Consider the following 26,838-nt stretch of genomic DNA (forward strand, 5'->3'; position numbering starts at 1 on the left):
AGAAGTCAGAAACTCAGTGCCCCAGCCGGGGGAAATGAAAGCCGAATTCGTTCGGATCCGTGGAACTACCAAGGAAGAATTTGGCTTTACTGCGCCAATAGCCATCCTCCACTAGATACATCATTCAGAAATCGGGCAGTAGATCGGTGCGCGCAAACATCTCTTCTCGGGCGGATGGACCGGAAGACTTCAAGCCCAACATGGAGCGAGGTTTTTTCGTGACACGTGTAACAACAATCGATTCAGCAGGGAAAGATTGGGCACAGGAAAGGCAGTTATGACATACTTGCTACGTGTTCCACATCTCTTTCCTCAACATGCTTGGGAAAGGGAAAGCTCATCTCACTTGACATTCAACACGTAGCGGGTCAGCTAACTGGGTACCTTCAAAGGTGGGCAGGCTCTTTCGTAAAACGGACCTAGGGAAGGCAAACGGGGTTTCTTGTTCTGGCCGGTCTTTGGTTTGAAGACGTTTGGGAGCGTCTTCTTGCTCTTTTCAAATATTCTAATATTCATCTCGCTTTTATGCCTAACTATTGAATTACGCTTTCACCCTCGTATGGGTCGGGTGGTCAGCGAGTTGATCTTCCCTATGAGTTAGGAGGAGCCGGGTTAGAAGAATTGTTAGGGGGGGTCCCTTGTAGATGGTCAGAGTCTAGGTATAGACTCATTGACTAGTCAGACTGTCTGAGTACTCGTACCATTCATGGATTAGTTGACCAATCGAGTCAATTGAAGGAATGCGCCCGCACTCTCCTATAGCCTATAGGGGGGAGGGGGACCCCTTCCTTCCAGGTCATTGAAAGGATCTCGGAGACCCACCAACACCAAAGCCAGGATCTTTCATAAAATGGATTCCTCCTCGAAGAGCGCATAACCGCATGGATAAGCTCATACTAACCCGCCAATTTGGGATCCAATTCGGTATTTTCCTTGGGGGGTGCCGGGAAGAAATTGGAATTCCATAATATCGATTCATACAGATATAGACGAAAAGGTTCTCTATTTATTCAAACGCTGTACCTATGGGATAGGGATAGCGTTTGAGGAAAAACCGAAGCTTTGAGCTCAATCTCGTGCAATCCTTTATTATGGTTGCAAAGCGTAGCGAAAGAAAAGAAGGTTGACCGTGACGATCGTAGCTCTATCAAGTAGGTACGCCAAACACTCATAGACCGGTATCTTATAATAAGAGTCAAAGTGAAATCCATTGCGATCTTGGACATCGCCAAAGAAGGGCGTTCTCAGTGCCTTTTCTTAACACGGCTCCCATGATAGTAGCAGACATTCCTTTTTTTGGTGCCCCACTTTCGTCATTCTCCTACTCTGTCTTAAGTCTTTTTGCGCGCGCTGTCGTAGTGAGTGAATTTTCTCCATCTGATGGAAGTTGGTCTGGAATTGGTGCTGCTCGCTATCGAGGAATCCAATTTTACAACACAAAGAAGGCAAAAATCGTATAAAAGAAGATGGCTTTTGCGAGGCAAAGAGACAAGGCAGCCTTCTTCGATTCGATAGTCGATAGGGCTGGCTCTCGAAAGGCTACGATCGGGAAGAAGGCCCTCGTTCACTCTCTCGAAATGACGGCATTGGAAGTGATTGTTGACCGTCCACGGGGCGAGAAAGCAAGATCAGAAAAGAAAGCTTAGCTCTTCTGGGCTTCCGGGATTGGATGAAGATAGAGTGACCCATTTTGTGTTGTCTGTCAAAACCATAGTTCATTTTTTCCCTAGTCGAAAAAGGGAAGCTGTAAAGCTTAACACTCGAATTACCGGCTCGGCGGGATAGCATCTTAGTCAATTAGTAAAGCGGATTTCTCCCTTTGCATTTCTCCCTTTTCTTTATATATATTTTTTATGGTATTATCTCCCAGAGCAGGTGAACTTACTACTCTATTAGAAAGTCGAATTAGCAACTTTTACACGAATTTTCAGGTGGATGAGATCGGGCTTGCAGTGCAAGGAATAATGGACTTACATCACGATATCTCTTTCTTCCTCATTCTGATTTTGGTTTTCCTATCACGGATGTTCGCTCTCGCTCCCCTAAGACACGTAATTGCCCCAATTCTGGGTCATCTTCTGGAATCGTATAACCGTCGGAAACGGGTTTCCGTTTCCGATCCGAGAATCAGAGATGCCATAGTGGGCAGTAGAGTGGTTGTACCGGCCAAAACACATCTACGCATGATTGTAACATCCGCGGATGTACTTTTTAGTTGGGCTGTACCTTCCTCAGGTGTCAAATGCGATGCTGTACCTGGTCGTTCAAATCAGACCTCTATTTCGGTACAACGAGAAGGAGTTTACTATGGTCAGTGCAGTGAGATTCGTTCCACGAATCATGCCTCTACACCTAAACTAGAAAGGGGGAGGGCGGGTCGCCTGCTTTTTTGTACACTCGCGGCTATCCTTTTCTTTCTTTCAGAAAAGGGTTGCCCGGGTTCACTCATTTTGAGTGCCTTTTGTGACGAAGGCGACTTGGTCCCTATCCCAATAAGGGAGCAGCCCCAACCTCCCCTTCTGGGGGGGGGGCCTTAGAGTTGGAACCGCCGGCGCCGGAAATTCCGGAACTGAACCCCCCTTTGATGGTCGACGAAACCCAGAGATTGTGGGAGCTGTATCGGTCCCTCAACATTCGCTTTTTGGGGCGACATTCCTGGAATGACTATCAACACTTGGTGTCCCAAGTATATACGCAGGCGGTGATCGATAGGCGAATTCTGGACGCCCTGGTTTTAGAGGGATATGACCCTGCCGCCATTTTTAACAGTCGCGGACAGATACGGGAGTGCATCCTATATCGGCGCGACGGAGAGGCTCTGTCCGAAGCGACGTTGAATCGCTATTGCGAGCAAATCCATCGCCTGGGTACGAGAAGAAGTACCCCCTTCCGAAAAGCCATTCGGGCGATTCGGAACTACAATATTGTACTCTAAGGGGTCGGAAGGCGGTGGGGGAGGGAGGGGGAATGAGTTTTCGCTACTCTGGGTGAAGTCTTCCAGAGTAGCGAACGTAGGGGCATTTCGGCGGTGGATCGGTCCAGTTGGGGACTTTCCAACCGAGGATATAGAAAGTCATTCCTTCTTTTTTCGGTATGCCGCTCCGCAAGCAAGGAGCGCCACGCACGAGCGGAGCGAAAACTAAGCAAGGGTGAATATGAATTTGACCGCAGGGTTAGCAAATTTCACTGTGGTCGTAGATCAGGCAATCAAACTACTGCGCTAACGCGCCCAGCAAGCAACCAAGCAACGGCCAACGACAATAAATACGCGACGCGCGAGACGTCAGTATAGGAGCGCGCTAGCGCAACGTTTTCTTGCTGGGGCGCGGCCAACCAACGGCTGTGATAATTTTTTGGCGCTCATGTTCGCATGGTAAGCATGCGAAATCCTTTGATTGCGTATTGAATATACATCCATGTCTTTCTTGTTCACTAGCTAGGACCAAATAATAACATGCCCGTTTCGTTATTATTACCTTCTTTCTTTATGTCAAAGACCAGAAGCTACGCGCAAATTCTCATTGGATCTCGGTTTTTCTTAACAGCGATGGCTATTCATTTAAGTCTTCGGGTAGCACCACAAGATCTTCAACAAGGTGGAAATTCTCGCATCCCATATGTACATGTTCCTGCGGCTCGGATGAGTATAGTCGTATATATAGCAACCGCGATGAACAGTTTTTTGTTCCTATTAACAAAACATCCCCTTTTTCTTCGCTCTTCCGGAACCGGTACAGAAATGGGTGCTTTTTCTACGTTGTTCACCTTAGTGACTGGGGGGTTTCGGGGAAGACCTATGTGGGGCACCTTTCGGGTGTGGGATGCTCGTTTAACCTCTGTATTCATCTCGTTCCTTATTTACCTGGGTGCACTGCGTTTTCAAAAGCTTCCTGTCGAACCGGCTCCCATTTCAATCCGTGCTGGACCGATCGATATACCAATAATTAAGTCTCCAGTCAACTGGTGGAATACATCGCATCAACCTGGGAGCATTAGCCGATCTGGTACATCAATACATGTTCCAACGCTCATTCCAATCTTGTCCAATTTTGCTAACTCCCCCTTCTCAACCCCTATCTTGTTCGTTCTGGAAACACGTCTTCCTATTCCATCTTTTCCCGAATCTCCCTTAACGGAAGAAATAGAAGCTCGAGAAGGAATACCAAAACCTGGTTCACTCGCTGAGATTGACGGTTCATGCCGGAAAGGTACGAAGTTGGACTAATTTGGAAAAACATTGGCAAATTGACTTTAGACCCACTATTACTGGATCGTAGCGAGCAGAGCCCGGTAACAGGGGATCATCATAGAGCAGTCAACTAAAAGTAGAAGACTGCTGGCCTGAGAGAAGGCGGCCTCTCTCGGGAAAGATGATCCAATTTCTCTTCTTTCTTTTCATTACTCCAATTTCTCTTCTTTCTTTTCATTACTATTCTAAGTGTAAGTCCTTACGTTAAGCCTTGGAAGTAGTCCAAGTCAATTCCTTTCTTATCCGGTGCATTGGCTTTTCCTTTAGCGCGTAGACCTCCTTCCTTTAATACGCTACTCGAAGGAATGACCTTGAGAATAAGGGCGCCTACCTTCGGTTATGGGATAGACCGAACCAGTCCAACTGGGCAAGAGGGCAACCATCCATCCATTCGCCTTCATTTCACGGGTTGAGCGAAGCAAGGCGCAGCATTCAATCAAATATCTTTTGCCTTAAGCTCTCTTTGCCTTTGCCCTTGCTTCTGTGAAGGCCTACGCACCCTGGGGCTGAATGTGCCTTTGCCCTTGCACCCCAAGAAGTAAGCTACGCACCCTGGGGCTCTCTTCGCTTTGCGCCTTGCTTCTAGGGGAAGGCAGCTACGCACCTTTCCTTCTTGTCTTCTATTCCGGGAAGTGGTCTAATAGGGCTGCCCCCCGCGGGGAATCCGTTTGGCAGCTGTCCGAGCCATCCATTGGTGTGAGTACGGCGCAATGCCAGTCATCGAATAAGCCTATCATCCTTGGCGCCCAATCCATCAATTCGTTCTTCAGTTCATGCTCGTGTCATAGACCCGGCCTTTAGGGCTTCCTCTCCTTCTGTGTCTAGTGCATGATGTCTTTATTTAATCGATAGGAGAGAAAGCGTAGCTATGAAGCTTTCTAGGAGCCCTAGCTAAGAGAATAGAGCAAACTCTACGTCAGAAAAGCAGAGATCAACGATCAAACTAAAGCTTTCGCTCTCGCTTTGCGCCTTGCTGTCTTCGTCGGTGGAAGCTAGCTACTGAAGGCTTGTTGTGTCCACTTCTTTCCAGCTTCCTTCTCACATATATGAATTGATTAAAGGGGTGACAGCGAGAAGGGATTATTCTGCTATTGCTATGCTTCCTTCCTCCAACAGAAAGGGAGTCAACTACCTTTTGCTACTGATGGCACTGAGGAAAAGAAACCTACTCCCTTTTGGGAGGGCAATTCCGCCCACATACATGGAGGGAGACATGGAAAGGGGACTACAGAAAGAAAGGGGAATAACCGGGCTAATGATAGAGGAAAGAAGACTTGAAGGGCAGAGGACCAAATAGCGGACATATTCACGAAGAGCTTGAGCTCTTCGAAGTTCGCAGAGTTTCGAGAGCTACTTGGAATGGCCGTGAAATCGAGAAGAGTTGGTGGCGGCTGCCATCTTCTCTTCCTTTCCCTCTCGTCAGTCAGTGGCGGCTGCCATCTTCTCTTCCTTTCCCTCTCTATAGTTTTCTCTTGTTGCCAACATCATCATATATATATGGGGATGACATCGGTTGCTAGAGTAAGAGAAAGAGCTCCAAGCTTGAGTGGTAGTTGAGAGCCGTGTCATCCATTTGTGAGTGCTTGAGTTGGTGAGATTCTGGGGATAAAAGCGGAATAGCGGAAAGAGAAGATTCGATTACGAAACTACTACTTATGCCTTCCCCTTCTCTTCCTTCTTTCCGATCACTCTCGGAAAAAGATTAAAGAAGACCGGGAGGCACTCCCTTCCTGGAAAGAGAGAAGCTCTCTTATGCCCACTAAGGAAACAATTACATTGACTTCTTCCAAGAGAGAAATCGATGGCGCTAGGGTTGAAACCAACAACTAAAGACGCTACGCCCCTTAGCGAAAGAAAAGAGACACAGGGCCCCATGCGCCGGTATCATTTAGCTTGAGCCGGGAACAGGGGGGCGCCCTTGCGAAAGGTATTCCTTATTCTAGATATCACCCTTAAACCGGAACGACTAAGAAGACTTTGTCTCGTCCACAACCAGGAAAAGATCAGATCGCCAACAGAAGATAAGACCGCTTCCGAGGAAGCGTTCTCAATTCAGCTTTACCTTTTTACTTTCCTGTGCTATCCCCCCCTGAAGGAAAAGACGCCTTTATCTACTATGCTTTGATAAAAGTATTCACTCAAAAATCTTGAGCACTCGGCCATCGCCCTAAAACCTTATTTATTCTTTACCGAACTGGTACGGCTTGACTTGATCCGATCCCAGCTACCGGCATCAGATCCCTAATAGACTTTCGCCTTTACCTCCTACTTCTATAGCAAGAAAGGAAGGCAGTCAAGAAGAAAGGCAACCTCAGCGGTTTTCAACTGCACTAACTAAACAACCAAGGGCGCATAAGGCTAAAAAAGGCGTGTATGCATCCACTCCTGCCTGGAAAGCTGGCTTAGGGCCCTTACTCCTGAAATAGCAAATTCAATAGCAAAGAAAAGAAGCAAAGCCAGCTACCACAAAGACAAAGAATCAGACTGAAGGATGGCACCCCCTTTACGAACGGATGGTTCTTTCTTTCCCGCTTTAGTCCCTTTATTTAAGTCTTTTATTCTGGCATTAGATGCCAGTTTCGAGTGTACTGAGGTAGGAAAAGCGCTTTGTTGGACAAATAGTTGTGTAAGGAAAGAAGAGGCTAGTCTGATAGCTTCTGTTAGTCAGATTCGTATACGAAGGAAAGAGCAGAGATCTCGCATTCCCACTGGCTTGACTCAAGGGGGGAGTCCATAAGAAGGAAAAGAGGAAAGAGTAAATGCACTCCAGTCTTTTGCTCTCCTTCACAAATGGAGGATGACGATAAGAAGAGACTGGATTGCTGGCTCTGACAGGGACGAGAGAAAGCAAAGGGGAACTTAGCCAACATCGACCACTCACCTTGAACCACAGCGCAACTGTGATTGACAGACATGAGAGCCCTATCGATGGATCAGATAAAAGCCCTTCTGCTGCCTGATACCAAAGGCGCCGAAGAAAGCTTGTGGATGAAGTCAGCCGTCCCGAGCGAAAGGATTAGGCTCCGGCTTTGTCTGAGCTTGGAAGATGAGGGCGAGCCGGTTCTTGCCCGAAGTGAATTGATGCTACAGAAGTAAACACTTCTGTGGAATGATTTTCCCTATCGCAGTTATTTCGTGCTTCGATAGGCAAGAAGAAAGCAAGATACTGTGTGTCCCCTAATGAGACATAGCGAGATGGCAATTTAAGCCATTTTTCTCAAGGAAGATTGCTATCTATGATTGAACCATCAACGGGATTGAGTGCTTTTCAGCTGATCCAGTTGATCTGGCTTATGTACCGGCGCCATCAATGTCAGGTTCGCTCGCTAGTTAATGAAAGCAAGGATTTGATTCTTTCCTGCTTATCCTATCCTGCCTTCGTTGCCATTAGTGCGTATAGCCTGAATGTCCACGGCCAGAGCCTTCGTAGCCGGCTTAGATGGCCTTCATTCCCATTGCCCTTCTTTTCTGCTTATCCGTTTATTGATGGCAGGGTTGACCTTTGCCCTGTGGCGCTCTGTTCGTATACACTTACTCAACGGAAGAGAACTCGATCTGTCAACGCGGGCGACAACCCAATGGCAATAGAGAGAGAAAAAGCATTTAGTCATTGGATGGATTTTTCCCTCCCTAGCTCGATAGGGTGGATCGAATCCCAGCTTGCCAACGTTGACTTCAGACTTGGTTTCGACAAAATCTCTGTGCTTGCTCTATCCGCTGGCATAGGCACGGACCTTGAACAGGAAAGATTCCCAGGAACGGGGCCTAGATCAATGGCCTATCCAATCTGGCTTGGTACGCGCCTGCTTTGTTGAGCCTCTCTGACTCCTTGCTTATGGTTTGCTGCCCTGGACCCATTTAGGGAATGGTATCTCGGTGAACAAGGTAGCTGTGTCACAGATATTCCGTTAATATACGTGGGAAGAAAGGGTGAACCTGAGCTGATTCCAGGAGCCAAATAAAGCCCTTTAACTGCCTGCCTCATCCCCTAGTGCATGAGAACCAAGCGCGGGCGTAGAGTCAGTTGCTGTTGTTGAGTTAAACAAAGGGTAGTCAGATAATAGGCGGATGGAAGAAAGAAATAAGGAGTAATATATAGAAAGTTATAATTAATTAAGTGAAATATCCGAAAAAAAGAGTAGTGCCCGAAGGCGCATTTGTTGCCATAGCCTTGATTTACTGCAACTCGGTGCACTCCTTCATTCCCATAGCCTTCCCAGGATGGCTTATCGGTGCCCTTTCTTTGAACACCCTTCAAGGAATACTTTATCTTACCGACCCCTTAGACCAGAAAGAAAGGGAATAACCGGGCTAATGATAGAGGAGGATATATGCGCCGAAGTGGAATAACCTACGGAGGAACTTGATCCGTGAGTGCCACGACACGTTGTGGGCTGGTCACCCAGGACAACGGCGCACACGGGCATTGTTGGAGTCGGCATATTATTTGCCTCAGATCAGAGATGACATAGAGGTAGGAATTTCTCGAACGAACCGCACTCCTTCGTATACGTCAGGAGTCCATTGGTGAGAAGGGGCTGGGGAAAGCTTGAACCCAATTCCTACAGTGATGAATATAAGCGCAATTGAAATTCCTGGGGAGTTATACATTTGTGTATTGATAAGACCATTCACTATTTCTTGAAGCTCGATCTCTCCCCCGGATGAACCATATAGCCAAGAGAAAGCATTCACCAGAATTGATTCGCTTGCCCTTGTGACTATGCTTTCTGTTCTGTGGTGAATGTCGACTCTTCACTCTTTCTTTCGTGGGAACAAGAATAGCTATAAAGAAGCTGTGAACTCTTCTTTATTCTCTCACCTGTAGGCGAGTGAGCGACCCATAGTCTTCTCCGCTCCTTAATATCCCCCTAGGGACAGGGAGGGAGCTTCCCAGGTAGGATTTGAACCTACGACTATTCAGTTAATAGCTGACCGCTCTACCACCGAGCTACTGGGATGGGCTTAAGGCATTGGCTTGCTAAAATCGACAAACAATCTTCTATTATTGGTTGAACCCCATAGGAGCTACATAACCATGGAGGTTACGGTATCGAACGAATCAAACACACTGAAAAAAAAAGAAAATTGACTTCGATGTATCATGTACTTGGGCGGGAAACAAAAAGTCGGACACAAGACAGACCAGTCTATATTCTATATTTGTTTGAATGCTGTATTTCCAACAGATCCATCCCTCAGTTCCCGCCGGGCCGGGGAAGAAGGGTTAGATCCCATCCTTCTGCTTTTGAGCGAGAAAGAGTTCCTACTCCTTGCGAGCCAGCAGTGGGATTTCTGATCTTATGCCAGAAAATGTTAGTTCGCAGTTATGCATTTCGAGTTTGATTTCTATCTCTACTATCCCTCCTTCCTAAAAAAGAAAAGGGGTCCGGCCCCAGGGTTCGCTTAAAGTAAAGAGAGAGCTGTGAGTAAGTCTGAGATTATCTTTCTCTTATTCTAGGAGGACCCTTTTTTTAGGCTTTCCCCGTACGCAATAACAAGAACTCTCGGTACTCCAGTGGTCAATATGTCTAGTGCCAGTTCTATTCTATCTGCCTTCGACTTCGATCTATTTTGAGTTTGCTTCTAGGCATATCCCGTGACCTTGGAAAAGAAAGAACTTCAACAAGCTCCAAGAAATTGTATAACTTGGAGAAAGTACTCACTTTCCATTCCCTGAGACATAAGATCACAATAAACATTGTTTAGAAAGCTTACTCTTTCGTCTCGATAAAGGGGACGTAACCCTTCTTCAATATCAAACAGACGCTCGATTACCTCTTGGGCCTCCGGCGCCTGTTGGTAAGCTCACATCTACAGTAGTATCGCGATATACTCGAAACAGAATTACTAGTTTCGAGTATATCTTTTCTTTAACAACATCTATTGCTAAGTCAGTGACCTTTCGGTCCATATTTTCAAGATTCAATTGATTCATCATTTCGCCAGCCCTAATGCCGACAAGAATAGCTAGAGGCAGAGCCAAAGCCATACTAGAAACGAAGTCGGCAACGAATTGCTCCAGAATACTGTTAGATTCACCTTTTCTGAAAGAAGACTGCCAACTCGTATCCCGAAGATACAAGACAAGCAAAGCGGCCGGTCCTCCCCAAGTTTAGTGTAGTGGGGTGTAGTGTGGTGAGGTTTTGCCTCACGAGGAAGTGGGAAATTGGGGCAAAAGCCGAAACGGAACTAACGAAGATTGAGGTATACTCCGTGCTGCGAAAGTGATTCGGCCAGTAGGTAGAATACTGAGTCTTATTGAGGCCATGAAGACGGACAGTTTAGCCTGCCTATAGGGTTCGATTCGATCTTGTACTTTGGTACACTGAAGACCAAGCCAATCTCGACAAAGTGAAAAGTGGAATCGATTCGATCATTCAAGTCGGAAAGCATTTATCGACGCTAGGATCCGACCTACGTTAACAGCTTTCTTTTTTTATTAAATTTCGATTTAATAGCAGCAAACAATGGTTATTTCAAACACCGTCTACTGTCCCACCAACAAAGAAGACCAAGGGCGTCTTCTCTGTGCTTGGGATGAGAAAGGCTGCAATTTTAAAGGCAAGTAACCCCTAAGTGAGCTAGACTCAGCATCAGGAGAAAAGTTAGACGAGGTCCCTTCTGTCTTTTCACTTTTAAAAAACCTTCACTGCATCAACCATTTTTGGGGGAAAGAGATTATTCCCTGAGAGCTTGTCTGTTCCTTGACGCGGAAACTTACGGAGAACACATCTCACTGAAACCGAACCCAATCCTCTCATCTGAACTCAGACAAGATTTAACTCGAGTTCAAGCTTTCGTCACTTAGTCAGAAGGGATCACCTGGGCATGTCAAAGAACCGGCGCTACTAGACCTTGGTCGTCTCCGCTGGGCGGGGCTCACCGCAACCCGACTTCCTCTTGGATCCTTTCCTACTTTCCTGAATCCCATCTTTCGATCTTCTACATTTACCGAGGAAATCTCGACGAAAAGAGAATAAGACTCAATCAAGATCACAAACTATATCTCGTCACTTTACATGTTTCACTTTCAATGTGGAGACAGTTTCTGAACCAGAGCAGTCAATTGAAAGAAGAAAGCAAAAAACTCTCGTTGACCAAGAGAAGAGAAAAGAAAGAAGAAAGGGTCTTTCTGAAAGGGATACGCTATTTGTCTTCCCTCTGACGAGAAAGCCAACTTCCTCTTCTCAACTTTCAACTTCTCTTAAGTCATTCTTTATTCCGGAATTCCGGACGGAAGATCCGAATGCCTAATAGCCTTACCTTAAGTACTTTCTGTATTTAGTAATTCCTTTCTTTCTTTCTGGAAAGCTGGCCGAAGACCCTTTTATTGTAGGAGCTGCATGGATGACTGGAAAGCGGTAAGGTAAGGAAGACCTTTGCCACCTGAGAGCCCGTGATTCGATTCTTATTTAGAGTAGGATTCCCGATTCAACTCCGAAAGAGATGCTACTTCCCATCCTGGGCTTTATCCGTTCGCTGAGCACAATAGAATACAGAGGAATGCATTTCCATAATTGAAAATTGGAATTAAAGATAGCCTTGCTGCGGCCGGAGGCCTTTTACTAAAACGAGAAAAGAAAGACCAAAAGGCTACAAGCCAAGTCTCGGCTAAGACCTCGGGATGGGATATTTTGAGGTTTAGTGAGGGGATATTCTTTTGCCAGGAGATATGTACAAGTAGTTGATCTACCTGACTCCGCGATCCCTGAGGGGAGGTTGGGCAAAGCCTAATGATCCGAACCCGGCGCTTGTGGGAGAAGAAGCTTTCGCGGAATACAATGAAGTCTTAACACAGAAGGCAGTGGCAATTTTTCAGAAAGAAAGACTGATATGGTTGCAATGTAGAGATGAAAGACCTCGTTGACCTCTTTGTCTACGTCGGGCCTAATGAGGCAATTGGCTGAATAAATAGCCGTAGGGCTCGCCGACTGGCCTTTCTCGGCGCTTCTATCGAGTATGAAGAAAATGGGGACACCCCAAGCTTAAACCAGGCTTTCTACTAAATCTAAAAAGAAACCATAGAGAAGAACTAATGGGCGGACCAGACCACATAAGACGCCCTTTGAGAATGGAAAGAAAGAGAGGAGGGGTTCGCGGGCAGGGGAGGAAGCTCCTATTTAAAGAAGCGATTCGTTACACAAGGGATAACCTTTTCCCGGACTGGAGTACGGGAGGGCTCAGGAGAAGCATGAAACCGTAGGTAGGTACCATACAGGTCCTTACAGGGTACGCTACCTGGTCCCGTCCTTGTGTGAACCATGTTACTCAGTAGGTAGAATTCCGATGGCCCGGCCCCAATCAATCGAACGTCGAACAGGGAACGCCTGTTCTAAAAACAAAGGCGAGGCCTTCCTCATTGAGCAGCCAGATGGTTCGTTCCTCTTACTTCCTTTATTCGATGCGGCTATTCATCTAATTGTGTATATATATAAAGAAGAGGAAGAACTCCTCTTCTCCTTCCTCGAATTGTTTCGAAAAACGGAGACCCAGAATCCAAAGTCTTACGAAAAAATAGGGATCATGGTGTAATTTCTCAATCTAAGTCGCTCCTCTCCTTTAGAGTCGAGTTGCTTTCGCTCCTCACTTTTCAACTTTGAGAAAAGGATATGTGTGTTACTGGAGTTACGGCTTTGATTAGGCTAACTCGATATGAGGGCTTCAGTTGAAAGCCAAAGAAATGGGATCAGACACCTTTTTTTGAAAGATGTCTATCTATGTAATTTCTCACTCAAGTTTCACTATCATCGTAGAGTGATGATCGAGATCTGAGGGGTCAGAAAAAACAAGAGTTGTTGGCTCGGGTCAATTCACTCTTTTTTTATCGCAAGCAAATAGCCAAAGGGCTGATGAAAGAGCACCGTCTTCTCTTATTCCTGAAAACATCTGCAGAGCAGTTATTACAAAAAACTAGCATCTCTAACAGGAAAAGCAAAGACCTCCCGGTGGCCTCCTTCCTTGAGAAGAGTGAAAGCAGAATCAGACTGACGTGGGACTTCTGCCTTTTGTTTAGACAAAGGGTCCCTTTACTGTTGATGCGGCATAAAGGCTGTTAGGAAGTGAACAAGGATAGAGAGCCCAGTTCTTCCAGCTCACCTAGCCATTCCACTAACAAGAGATGGCTTTTTATTTTTATAATAACAAAGAAAGTCAGTGCTCACCCCCAACCAAAGCCTTGATGAGATTGAACCGTAGATTGGATTTCGACTTCCGCTCCTTCCCCTAGGACGGAGTGCGGAAAGTTCCACCCGAGAAAAATTAGCGCCTACTTATTGTCCGACCCTCGCTATTTGGTAATGAACACATACGGCGGGGGAAGGAAGCTAGAACAGAGGCTGAAGAAGCCTTCGTGACCCAATGAAAACGAGGAGAAGATCATAAGGAAAGGCTACTGACTTGGTTACAAAACTAGACTATGCAAAACATCTACCTACGAATCAAGGACGATTATTGGCATCTTTAAATAAATAGATCTTTGTGATTAAAACGATTCCTATTCTAAGGGTGACTTCACTCGCTTAAAAGAATTGTTTCGCGCGAAGGCTAAACTGCTTGCTTTCTGGTCCGCTTTGCTCCATCCTCTATTACTGCGTAGTGAGATTAATTGAAGAGGCAGGTGTGCCCCATCGCGTCATTTCATTAACCGCGGACGGGTTCAAACTGGAAGCACACACTGGACCTGACACAAGCGTTCATCAGGCCGCCGCTGCTAAGCATGGTAACTCTTTCCTTTTCAAAGAGACGACGGAAGCTCGGATTAGGAAGACCTCTCCAAAGAAGGGAGTGGCGACCTACTGGAACTTCATCTCCTATCAACCTGACTAGTGAGCTGACTAGTGAGCACTGCTCGACTATAAGAGCTTGCAATGCTATCTATGCAAAGCGAGCACTCATAGCGTAGTCGTTCTTGTTCGTTGTCGTAGTGAGCTAGTTGGGCTCCGTTACGCTTGCTTTCGAGCCTTCTTTATATTAAAGAAAGGAGCTTCCTAAGACGAGGAGAAGGGTAACGAAGTTAGACTGCCAATGCTTTTCACAGCCGGAGACGGACGGAAGGCCTAAGAGCTTATTTACCCACAAGATGAAAAAGGTCGGACCTTACGCTATTCCTTTCTCACGTCAAGAATTGCGGTCCGGGTAAAGCCCTTACTTAATACACCTTCGGGAGACTAGGGGGGTACACAGATAGAGGAAAAGAGTGAAAAGGTCTTATTGTATTGATTCCCGAAGTGAACTTACCTTTAGGGGTTCGCCTTAAGAATGTGGAGATGGATTACTTTTCTTCTTTCTCTGATTGCGCAGGAGCAGTGTCCGGGTTTCCAAGAGCCTACACCCCTGCCGCTTTCCCTGAGACTGTTTCCTATTCCGATGAGAAGTGCTTTTTCTTCGATTCGCTTGCCTTGAAGCGTAGAAAGTGCAAAAGTCTTCTCTTCGCTATCCGACTTCACTTCTAGCCACCCTGAGCTTTCACCTTCCAAGTAACCAGAGCAACCTTCCAGAGTTAGGCCCCGCCGAAGCTCGTCAGTTTATGACGAGTGGAACCTTAAGGCCCTCGGTTTTTATCCCTTTGAGCGTGTGGCCAAAAGCCTCCCCAGACAACGAGAATGAGATGTAAGCGGACAAAGTCAAGCAGGAACAGGTGACGAAGGAAAGGGTCAATAAAAGCTTCTTATGTGGCATTTGGCACTTGTCCATCAATCTATGTCTATGCTATTTTATTGACGTCAGGGGATGTGCCAAAGATATGCGACATGTGTTAAGCGGGACCCTTAGGGTCAAGTGTTCCATGGACTTGTTCCGTGACCTTGGACCGTGGAAAAACGTCCCGATAAAAGGGAGCTTTAGCTACCCCGAACTTTAAGTCGAGCAAAGATCCCAAGGGCATGTTGTTCCGCAGAGAAAGGGACCAGAAAAAGAGTTCACCAGTCTTTCATGTCGGACTTGTCCCCGAGCTCAAAGAAAGGCAAAAAAGGCGGTTTCACTCAGGTCCCGTATCCCTTCCACTCCCTTTCTTTCGGCCTTCGCCCTCATGTTTGAAGGTCTTCGACCATTCCTCGGGCTGCGCCCCCTCTGTTTTCCCTATGTCACTTCGGTCTACGACCTCCATGTCTTTCGGTTTTCACCTCCTTTTGTGTCGCGGCTCTCTCTTTCTGAAATCCTAAATTTGGAAGGCTTTTCGTTGCGGACATGGGCCAAAACCCATCAATGTCGGGTTCCACAGATAGAAGGAAGCCACCCAACGTGTAAGATGGTATAAAACCTCGGAAAGAAACCCTTCAACCTTGGTCCTCGGTCCGAAGGACGCCAAAGAAGTTCATATTGCGCACCGTCCGTCCTTCTTTATTGACTAAGAGCACGGATTAGCCGACCCCATAGGGTCTCAAGGCCCTCTCTATGTCCTTGGGTCGTTCTCTCCTTTTTTGCTCGCTCTGTCGCTTCGCTCCTTCACTCCCCGCCCTCAGAGCGGATTCGAGAGATCTTTGATAAGGACACTCGAAATTTTATTTATCAATCCCAATCCCTATCGGGAAACCCAAAGAGAAAGAAGGTAGAGACCTTGCGAAAGCACACCAACGGAGAGTTGTAAGTTGGCTGAGGATTCCGGATTCCTATCAAAGCTTTATCAACGCATCTCGAAATGGAATCCAGACAGCTAGGTAAAGGGCAAGCATATCGATAATCAAGAAGGATTCTAAGCTAGCAGGAATTTCATAGCAACCTTCAAAGATCGAATGATCCACATCTTGAAGTCGAAAAAGGAAGTGAAAAGCTTCGGACCGGAACTCTTTGCCTTTCAGTGAGTGTCTAACCTATCTTTTTTGCATCCTAAATGAGCGTTGTGCGCTCCTTACTTTTGCAAGAAATCTTTCCTTTCCCGATAGGCTTTATAAAGACATGAAAAAGAACATGTGTCCTTATAGAACCAATACCCGATTCTCCCTCTGTGTTCAAGGGACATATGACCTGAGTCTTGCACACCGAAGGCTCAAGCTCAAGGACATGGAGGAGAAGTCCGACCGGCGCCTTGAGACCTGTAAGGTCGACTAGCACCTTTCCCCCGAGCCTTGACCTGAAGGTTTAGAGCTCGGGTAAATTCTTGCAGAGACCAGTTCGATGGCAAGGCGGTTCCGCTTGCTTCCCTTGCCGAGAGACGGAATACATAGCTCCCTCTCCCGAGTTTCCCTTGCTGACCGAGCTTGGGTTTCATGGAGTAGCTAAGGCTGAGCGGTAACCTACCGATTCCCTTTCCGCGTTAATCTAGTTGCTACCCCCCGCTTGTTTCGTTGAGCTCGCTGTCTTTCGTTAGCTTCTGTCTCGGATGACACTCTTTTTTATGCGTTCACTAACACGACGACCCGCAGCTTCTGCTTCCGCTTCCCCTTTCTATCGTAAGAGAAAGCGTTGTCGCTTCAGCCCTTTCCGAGGCCATAGAACACATTTCTTTCGGTACACGCGCACACACGCATAAGGCCTTATTCCCTAAAACCAAGCAATAAGTATGGTTTTTTTTATTATTTTACTGGCTTCGGACTAGCTTATTAACATTATAAAGAATACCTTTCAGAGTGCCGGCAGAGGAAGTCGAAGACTTACTTGATGCTCTTAACGGCTAAGCGCTTTCACGCCGCTTTGCAAGCTCGGTTCCACTCAAGGCCCTGAAAGGGAGCGAACGATCATTCGAGTCAAGACAACCATTCGGGTTGTCCGGAGCGGGAACACGGGAAAGACAACTCCGCAAGCCAGGAGAGAAGAAGATGTACATGAAAGCAAGCGGACAGGGAGCCAAGCAAGCAAAACGTAAGGCCCACTCGACTGAAAGGAAACGATACGGTACACTCCCGCCGGGTCCGGAAAGCAAGTGAAGCGAAGCGCTGTGAGTGTTACCGTCCATACAACGAGTTTGTCACGCTACAGCTCCTGTAGTGAGTGCACCTACCGAGTAAGGTTTGGTAGCAAGCTACCTACTGCGAGTACGGATACGGACTATATCCCGAGAAAGGCAACATTGAAGACAAAGAGTGCCGTGGTAACTGACGTGTTACCTAAGTCATACACAGTGCTGTATGCCAAAGAAAGCAGCCGCTTAGTCACTTTATGCCGGCCTTAGTGACTTCTTAGTATGCCGGCTTAGCTTAGTGACTAATCTAATAAAGGCTAAGTTAGAAAGCGCTTGGTAATCAACAGGAATAGTGGCGTTGAGTTTCTGGTGCGTCTGCTGCCCGGCTGCTGACGGTGCCTAGATGTCGCTATATGGATGGTTTCACGGTGCTGCCCTTTCGCCTGCGTATACGCAGCTACTGGTGTTGCTAGCTCGCCCCACCTTAGCATAGGCTATAGGACTAGGCAACCCTCTTCTAGGCCGGCCGTGTAGCGAGGAACGAGTTCAGTATACTACACGAGCCAATAAAGAGTGGGGGAAAAGTCCAGAAGCAAAAGGAAAGAGCGGAGCTAGCAACCCTCTGGCTGCTTCGGTCCCAAATGTCTATTGCTATAGGGCTCGCTGCCTAAAGCCTGTCTCGCCTTCGTCTTACTATACGAGCTAGCCGAACACTAGCAATGTGCTGTTACTTAGGATAGCTTGCCTAGCCGCCCAACGTTGGCTGACGCTCGAGAACTAGCAAGAGTTCGGCCCTTGATGAGTAAGCTTAGTTAGCTATACCGCTTAGGTTACAAAGCAGCAAGCTCCGTAAGCATTCAATATTTCAGCCTTGAAGCCAATGCTAAAGCGTAGCAAATAACATTGATAACAAAGCATAAGCTACCTTGTTCGTTCTACCGCGCATGACTTAGGCCCCCGCCTCTCTCTCTTTCTGTGGTTTCTGTATCGCCCGCTCTAACAATTGACTCTTTCGGCAGAGAATAGATCACTAACGCGTCTTCCATTGACGAAGCAGCGGAAAGGAAAGCTGTTTGAACTAGGGCACTATAGTCGTGATAGTACTATATATTACTAAATATATAGGAAAGGACCGGTTGGCCGATAACTTAGTCCATTGCTGCGGGATGTGGATCGATGACAAAGTACGGATCCCGATTGCTCTGTCACTGCATCCAACTACTTCTCCCTAGCGTCAGTGAGAAAGCATACCTTGCCATGGGTCTTACCATACCATTCCACTCCCGCCCTCCAGCCCTAGTGAGTGAGCAAAGCAAGCTATACCGGATACCGAGCAAGGAAACTTACCCTGCCACATTGATCATGGAAGTAGCGGATTGAAATGATAGTGGCAAGGAAGAGACCAAGCAAGAGGCATTCTGTTCTATACTTGTGAGAATCCTTGTTCCACATTCCTCTACAGGAACAAGAGCAGATCGAGCTGACAAAGAGAAGGGTTTGGCTGTTGCTATCGAGACATCAAACTTTGATCGAGATGGAGATGCTCCTGTGTCAGTTACTAGTCCACATGTACCAAACGAAGGAAAGTTTCCAGATCAGATTGAGAGTTCCGAGGTAGCAGATCAAGGTTGGACGGATACGGGAATGCCAAGGAAGAGATGGTTGCCTGGGATGGACATCTCACTCGAAAGAAGCACGAGCGTGCCATTGAGCCAGCTTTGCCAGATCGGACAAAACCGTCTTAGAGCACAAGTCAAGCTCTTTATAATACAGTCGCGAGCAATCACGCACATGGTTTAGCGGTTTGTTGTGCTGTGCGGTCTTCTTTCAGGACCCGATGCTTTATTTTTCTTGTTTCAGCCTATGTTTTGGAGCGCACTTCAAGCTGACGGCTTGTAGCCTTTGAGTCAGGGAATGAATCCGCTTCATCTGCTTATGCGGCTTTTGATGCCTTCACTTAACCTTAAGCAGCCATAGCGCTATACTTTCAATGCTTTCGAGATGGAATCGAATCAAGTAGGGCCTACCTCCTTTGTCAGGCTTTGTAAATACTCTAAACAATGTCCATCTTTCCAGAAGGGATCGCTCCCCTCGCGGGTTAACCACTGGCCCCACCTGCTGAATATTCTTTTATTTATTAAGGGCATTTCCGGGCATTCTATCAAGAGTTTTGGGCCTCTCATGGGGATATATTTCATTCTCTTTCTGGCGACCGACCCAGCCGAGGTTAAACTTACGGACAGAAGCACACCAATTGCATTGTGGTGGATTGCTACTCCCCCTACCCACTAGAGATGGTTCATCGGCTAGCAGCAACTAGATCTATTAAATCAATATTACCTCCCCGCTCTCCTTCTTCAGCTTGAGTAAGGTCGGATTGGTCCATAATCCTATCAGTTTTCCCTCTTCCTAAAAGAGTTTTGTCTAAGTATAGGTAGCAACAATGGCTTCATAGTGGAAGATTAAGCAAAAAGTCCTAGGTTGGAAGTTGTCTTAGTTTTTAGGCTTGGTAAGCGTAAGCTATTGTTGTAAGAAAGGTAGTCTCGTGCGATCTCATGGGCGGCCATCATGAAGTAGTCTATCAATCAATTCATTCTTTTCCATCGAAGAAAAGTGGTTTTCTTCTTCTTGTTCACTTCATTCCCCTATCCGCCTCATTGCAGAAGTACACTGTTAATTTACGATGAATCTACAAGTTGAGAGGTTGTATCTGATATAGGTGCAAGATTACACTTCTATTTTTTCGCTAAGAAAATGTCATTCTAAATCGTTCAGTTTGCTTCTCCTATACCGGTGAAATGATGCTTTCACGATCGACTATTAGAGTAAGTAGGCGGATCAGCATCTGCAGAAGTAGAATCAGGCATAGTCGGCAGAGGATTGCCAAAGCTTACCGCCTTCACCCAGATCAGCCGCTGGTTCTTGAGAATCTGCTGCATAAACTATTATTGGAACAAATTCGATGTTCAACAAATAAAAAAAAGAAGGGTCTGATAGAGCTATGGGCTTCTCTGAGAAGTTCACTATCGACTTCCAGAAGAGACACGAGCCGACCAGACGGGTGTATCAGTACATCGCAAGAAAGCAGCTTAGAAATGCATTGCAAACTAAAGGGGAATGCCTCTTCATAACAGGAATGACTACTCATATGCGCTTTAAAGGACGTTACGTTCCTGCCTTTCGGGTGAGAGGCAGTCACTTCACTCCATAAGCAACTCTAAAAGAAAGACAGCTATTCAGCAAAAAAAAATTCTTCCACATGTTTTTTTTTCTTGAAATTTCTTTTCATAAAAAGAATCCGTAAGTAACTCAGTGTCAGTCAGTAAGTCGACAGAGAATGAAATTCATATCAGTACAGAATACAGGAATGATTGATTTTATTACATATTATAATAATAATTCATTTTTTACATGTTTCTAAACTATCTTTTTGAAGCAGATAGTTCACAGTGCTCATTCTATAGATACTGGAAAAGGACACAGTCTTTGGCATGCCTTATATTGACTTACTTGAGTTTATACAAGGGATCTTTAACGCGGCTCACGAGGCGCCCCCGCTGGCGCCAGAACCGGCGGAAGTTCCCCACGCCGATCCCGAAGCCGAACTACAGCAGCGTGAGGTAATGAAATTCTATTCACACTTTCATTCTAGAGCAAGTTCGTGATCGGTGTGAAAGGCGACCGTGGCAAAGGCGGCTATCCGTTCATTTTCCTGAAATGGAAGATACCCAGATTGCAGACAACATTCTTTCAAACGATCTGGAACTGTCTGCCGACACGGACACGGATGCCACAACCCTACGCGAATGGCTGCAGGAGCCTCTTGTTCTTCTCAATCTCCTGCAGCCCATCATAAGAAGACAGCTTACGGATTAGTTGCCGCTCAGTTGAAAGCTATGGGACTCTGAAAGATGGAAACAGGGGAGTTGGCTGATAAAGATGGACAGTAACGATCGCGTAATATCAATAACTCGGCCTCGTCATCGAAAGCGGCTTCCAATTGCTCGGAAATTCTCAGCTATATGGGGGGCTTGGATGGTGAGCAAAAACAATTGATCAAGAAGTTGGTCAACTTTCGCATGAAAGAAGGTAAAAGAACGAGAGTTCGTGCTATTGTTTATCAAACTTTTCATCGCCCAGCTCGAACTGAACGCGATGTAATCAAACTTATGGTTGACGCCGTAGAGAATATAAAGCCCATATGCGAAGTGGAAAAAGTAGGAGTCGCAGGTACTATTTATGATGTCCCTGGGATTGTAGCCAGGGATCGTCAACAAACCTTAGCTATTCGTTGGATCCTTGGAGCAGCTTTCAAACGACGTATAAGCTACAGGATAAGCTTAGAGAAATGTTCATTTGCTGAGATACTGGATGCTTACCGAAAGAGGGGAATTGCACGTAAGAAAAGGGAGAATCTTCATGGACTGGCTTCCACCAATCGAAGTTTCGCGCATTTCAGATGGTGGTAAAGTGAGACCACATAAAGAGCTCTTCCTCATTCAGTCAGATTTTTCAGTAAGATATGGTTTGACCCTTTTCCTTTTTGAATCTTCATATAGAACTACGTTACCTCATACTCCCCCCTTCATTCATTGAGTTGGAGGAATCCATAGGAGGCCCGCCCGTTATGCATTGCATGATAGAACCTTTCTTTGTATGACTGGCGCTTTTGCCTCAGGTCGAATGAGGGAGATAAATCAAACAAATCAATAGGCCATGAATGAAGAAGTAGTGGGCCTTTCGCCCTCTTTCGTCTGACTCGGGGAGCTGATAAATGCACTTCAAAGGGAGGGAAGGAAGCGATCTCGTACTAATTTTTAGGTAGGACGAAGCGCGCTGTATCCATCCATGAAACTAAACATCTCGTACCCTGCCGTATGATCAATGAAAATCATAATATTGGGCAGGGGAAAATCGTCCTTGGGACAGGCCTTGTTGAGATCCCGGAAATCGACACAAAGACGAATCCGCCCATTCTTTTTCTTTACCGGCACGACCTTTGCTAACCAATCTGGATGCTTCTCAGTTCGGATAAAGTTGGCAGCCAATAATTGTTCAACTTATGCCTCAAGTGATAGGTTGTGCGGGTCTGAACTTCCTGGCCGCTTGTTTCACAGGAGTCAAGTTCGGTCCCCTATGGAGTAAGGGGGGTGTGGGTTGTGTCAATACATCTGAGAGAAAGAGTACAGATGAGATCGCCAACCCAAAATCCCCCCGAGCTAACGGCGGACGTAAGAGTGCCTAGAAAGTACGGGAAGAGGGAAAGGACCGCCCCCAAAAAAATCATCAACTTCCCCCTTTTCGAGAGCTACCCGTTCGAGTCGAAAGAGCAGACTAAATCGATAGGAGAGGTCGTCAGGCACACGGGGGACCGGAACCTAAAAGCGTCAAATAGGGCACAAAAGAGGGCCCTTTACGTCTAAGGGGGACCGGGACCCGTACTTCCTGGCGGATAGGGGAGATACGATCGTGAAGTAGGAAGCCTGATGAAAACAGGTAAATGAAACTTTCAGAATTAGACCGTAAATCCTGGTTCAGAAGAGGGACAGGAGGAACCAAAGGGTGCCGGGGCGAGCCTCGAAAGTGTGCTGGGAAGGCCCCGGGCGCCGTCAGGCCCAGGAAAGCTTTCCCCCTTATGACTTGAGTGTGCTTACCCCCAGCAACCCCCTATGCCAAACCAGTTGAGTGCAAGGAGGTACAAGCAGAGGAGCTTCCCGGGTAGCAAGCTAGTTAGGAGAGAAGTCAAACACACTGGCAGGGAGTAACCTTCGGCACCTAGCGTTTAAGAGGGCTAAAGACGGAAGAGAGGAGACGCGCTGAAGGTTATGGAATACTAAAAGCACCCGTTGATCCAGAATGAGCCGAACAGATAGCTCCAAGTCAAAGGACAGAAACTGGGGAAGGCTTGGCATACAGGTCGAGGACGATAGTTGATTGATGCTTGTCCACTTCAATCTGAACCCGGTTAGAGCAAGCACAAAGAGAAGGTGTAACGCGAGGATCGTAGATTCGACCGACATAGGCAACTTCTGGAGCAATGTCGCTTTCTCCATCTCAACACAGCCACTGTAATTAGAGGTGACCACGGTACCATACGGATACCGACGTGACGGATGATCGACGTCGCCCCCCTTTACGTCTAAGTGGCCTACCCCGGGCTCCACTAGGTCTCGATCAAGAACTCCAACGCACCGCGCCCGGTACACAGCTTCTTCCATTAATACAAGGGCGGCAGACTAGTTTCATTATTCGATCCTCTCCACATGATGATATCTATTCCCAGAAACCAAGAATCCGATTAGCTCCAACTACATGATTGTTATGAATACCAATGAGACCCACCCTTACTACCAAACGAATTATATCCCTCCCAAAACAACGGATTATGAGGCGTCTGACAACCGTTGGGTCTGACATTGGGGGGTGTGGAAAGGTGTACAATGATGTGGAATTGTGTATGTGTATAAAGGCATATTCTTGATAGGATTCCCGAGAAAGGAGCTATTTATCTCATTCAACCTTGGAATGAAAGGCATATGAGATATTCATCCAGTTGTTTTTGGAATTTGAATTGGATAAGAATTTTTTTTCTTTATTTATACTCAGGGCTTTTAGTAGTAGTAGTAAGGTAGCCATGGTTCAAAGAAAGGCTTGGATCTAAGGTAGCGGTAGCCTTAGTCTCGGATAGATGATCGCCCCCCTGATAGAGCTGCTATGGATGACTTCATCTCGTGTGTTAACAACTTGAGAGTTGTGGATGCTGCTTTCTCTGGTTCCCGTTTTACATGGTGTAATAACCAGGCTGGCCTAAGCTGTATTTGGGCGAGACTGGATAGAGTCTTCATTAATCATGAATGGGCTTTCTCATTTGGCAAACCAGATACTCTTCACTTGAGCAGAATGTTTTCGGACCACTCCCCTCTTTTGATTCAACATAATTCTGATCCTTTTCATTTTCCAAGATTGTTCAAGTTTCAGAAAATGTGGCTGCTGGACGAGTCTTTTCTTGACTGTGTTCGCTCTTCTTGGGCTGCTCCTATGCAAGGCTCTCTTACTGAACTGAATTTTTCTGTCGTAAGTGTTGAAGGTTGAAGTGGCGCCTTAAAGATTGGAAAATAAATTCTTTCGGGAATATTTTCAACAAGGTAAACCGAGGATAATTTGAATAGTGCCGAGTTGTTGTTGCAGTTGGTCGGATCAAGCCTATGCTGGCTGATCTACAAAAGGCCAAAGATGATCACCAGAAGGTACTCTGGCAAGAAGAAAGATTTTGGAGGCAAAAGTAGAGAGTGAAATGGTTGAAGGAAGGGGATAGATATACTCCATTCTTTCATACATCTGTTATGGTGAAACGGAAGAAAGCTTTGATTACGCGTGCTCGTTGTGCAGATGGATCTATGACGGAAGACATGGGCACCATTCAAAACTTGGCAGTTGACTACTTCAAATCTCTTTATTCTTCTGAAGAGCATAGCATTGATGAGAACATTCTTTAGGTGATCTCAAAGTGGAAGTTGGTAACTGAGGAGGAAAATATTTTATTGTCTAATATGCCATCAGATGAGGAAATTAAAGAGGCAGTTGTGGACATGAATGCAGACGGGACCCGGGGACCTGATGGATTTTCGGGTCACTTTTATGTTTCCTGCTGGGACATTATCAAATCGGATCTTTGTGCGGCTGTGAGAGAAATTTTCTCAGGAGGCAAGATTCCGAAAGCAGTCAACTCAACATTGATCTCTCTTATTCCGAAAAGGGAGGATCCAACGGAGTTTTCGCACTTCAGGCCAATCAGTCTATGTAACTTTGTTTACAAGATCATTACTAAAGTGAAACATTCTCGTATTTGCAGGATCTTGCCGTAGCTCATATCCCCCGAGCAAGGTGCTTTTGTTCAGGGGAGGTCTATCTCGCAAAAGATCGCCTTGGCCCACGAACTGGTGCAGGATCTTGATAGAAGATGCTTTGGCCATAATGTAATCTTGAAGCGTCACATGATGAAAGCCTACGACAGATTGGAGTGGGACTTTCTCCTGGCTGTCCTTCGGATATTTTGGTTCGATGACAGGATGGTGCTGCTCATCAACAATAGTATATCTTCTGCATGGTTCTCTGTCATGGTAAACGGCTGTCAATGTGGCCATTTCTTGGGCACCAACCAGAGGAATTCGTCAAGGTGACCCCCTCTCCCCCACTTTATTCATTTTTGCGGAAGAGGTCCAACGTAGATGGTTGACCAAGCTCTTCATGGAGCAACAAACTTGTGCTTACAAAGTGCCAAGAAAGTGCGGAATCATATCCCATCTGCTATATGCGGATGATACCATAGTTTTCTGCAATGGCAGGAAATCGACTGAAGAGAAAGTTATGGATGTTATTCGGTGGGACCTCCGGCCCCCTCGGGACAGAAATGAAAAAACCATAAAAAAAGCTGCTTTTTCATCTCAGACAAAGCCCCACCTAACCGAGCCTCTATAGTCAAGTCCTGTACAGGTTTCCAAAGAGCTCGCGTGCCTTTCCTCACGCCCTTGGTGCACCCATCATAAAGGGCAGACCAAAGCTTGAATATTTTTGCTTTTAAATTGATAAGATACAGGCAAAATTGGCGGGATGGAAGGCAAAGCTCATCTCTCTTGGCGGCAAGTTAACACTCCTCAAGCATGTCATCTATAGTATTCCCATACATATCTTGGCATCTATCTCTGTACCTGCATCTGTCCCCCGGCGAATTGAAAAAATCATGGCGAGCTTCTTCTGGGGAGAAGGGGAATATGGTGATAAACACCATTGGATCAGTTGGGAAAGGGTGTGCAGACCAATAAAGGAGGGCGTTCCGCGCCTGAGAAGGATGGCAGATATACAACAGAGCTTCAGATACAAAATGGGTTGGACACTTCTAAAGGGGGAGGGGATTTGGGCTGATTTTATGTGGAAGAAATTTATTTCTAATCTACACCCAAGTGCAGCGGAGGTCAGGCCTTACCATTCGTCATTATGGAAAGACATAGCTCTCGTGTTGCCGAATGTGTTGGCCCAACGTAGATGGTTAATTGACACTGGTGATTGTGATTTCTGGCGATATAATTGGGTTAATGGGACTCCACTTATGGATATATTCACAATTCCTGAAAATGCTGCAGTGAAGGTGAAAGAAGTCTTCCAACCTGATCTGATGGCACTTGGGCCCATCCTACGATACCTTATGAGGTAATCACCTATCTTACTGAGAATGCTCCTAAGTCCTTTTCGATTCACTCTAACATTAAGGATAGACTAGTCTGGTCGTTAAATACAACTGGGGAATTCTCGGTCAAATCAGCATGGGAGTATTGCCGTAATCAAAATCAATCAGTTAGCTGGGCGGCCAAACTGTGGAACAAAGCTCAAAGCTCTCAAAATCCAAAATTTCGATAAAAAGGTGGAAAGCCATTAACTACCAGATCCCGGTCGACTCTAATCTACAAAAAGTAGGTGTGGCCTTACCCTCGGCCTGCAGATGTTGTTTGAATAAAGGGACTGAGGATGTTGATCACCTTTTCATAAGCAGTGACTTGGCTAAAATGATCTGGAGTTGGTTGGCCGCTGTATTTAGTTTCGGCTTAATTGATAATGAATCCTTGATACAGAGGTGCTGTAACTGGTGGAGTAGATTCAGATCTCACTCAAGAGTGGGCATTCTTGCTTCGTTGGCTCCGTCTATCGCTTTATGGATGATCTGGAATGAAAGAAAGCATTTGGTCTTTGAAGGAAG

At 46.2% G+C, this 26,838-nt stretch overlaps 2 protein-coding genes and 1 non-coding gene across 3 annotated transcripts; 2 read left to right on the top strand and 1 right to left on the bottom strand.

Annotated features, from left to right (window-relative positions):
* The first annotated feature begins 664 nt into the window (after positions 1 to 664).
* Positions 665 to 19,351, top strand: ABCI5 (Cytochrome C assembly protein). Its single transcript, XM_089142702.1, has one exon. The coding sequence runs from the start codon at positions 3,455 to 3,457 to the stop codon at positions 4,223 to 4,225; it is 771 nt and encodes a 256-aa protein (XP_088998828.1). The 5' UTR covers positions 665 to 3,454; the 3' UTR covers positions 4,226 to 19,351.
* On the bottom strand, positions 9,139 to 9,210 carry TRNAN-AUU (transfer RNA asparagine (anticodon AUU)). Its single transcript has one exon. It is a non-coding gene; the product is annotated as a tRNA-Asn (tRNA).
* A 4,450-nt stretch (positions 19,352 to 23,801) lies between the features above and the next one.
* On the top strand, positions 23,802 to 24,583 carry LOC149030409 (uncharacterized). Its single transcript, XM_089145162.1, has 3 exons — positions 23,802 to 24,174; positions 24,276 to 24,334; positions 24,446 to 24,583. The coding sequence occupies exons 1-3, from the start codon at positions 23,802 to 23,804 to the stop codon at positions 24,581 to 24,583; spliced, it is 570 nt and encodes a 189-aa protein (XP_089001288.1).
* Positions 24,584 to 26,838: the final 2,255 nt, after the last annotated feature.

Source organism: Hakea prostrata, chromosome 1 (genome assembly GCF_041222555.1).
Source record: "Hakea prostrata isolate BN-2017 chromosome 1, UWA_Hpros_2, whole genome shotgun sequence".
In the NCBI taxonomy this organism is placed as follows: domain Eukaryota; kingdom Viridiplantae; phylum Streptophyta; class Magnoliopsida; order Proteales; family Proteaceae; genus Hakea; species Hakea prostrata.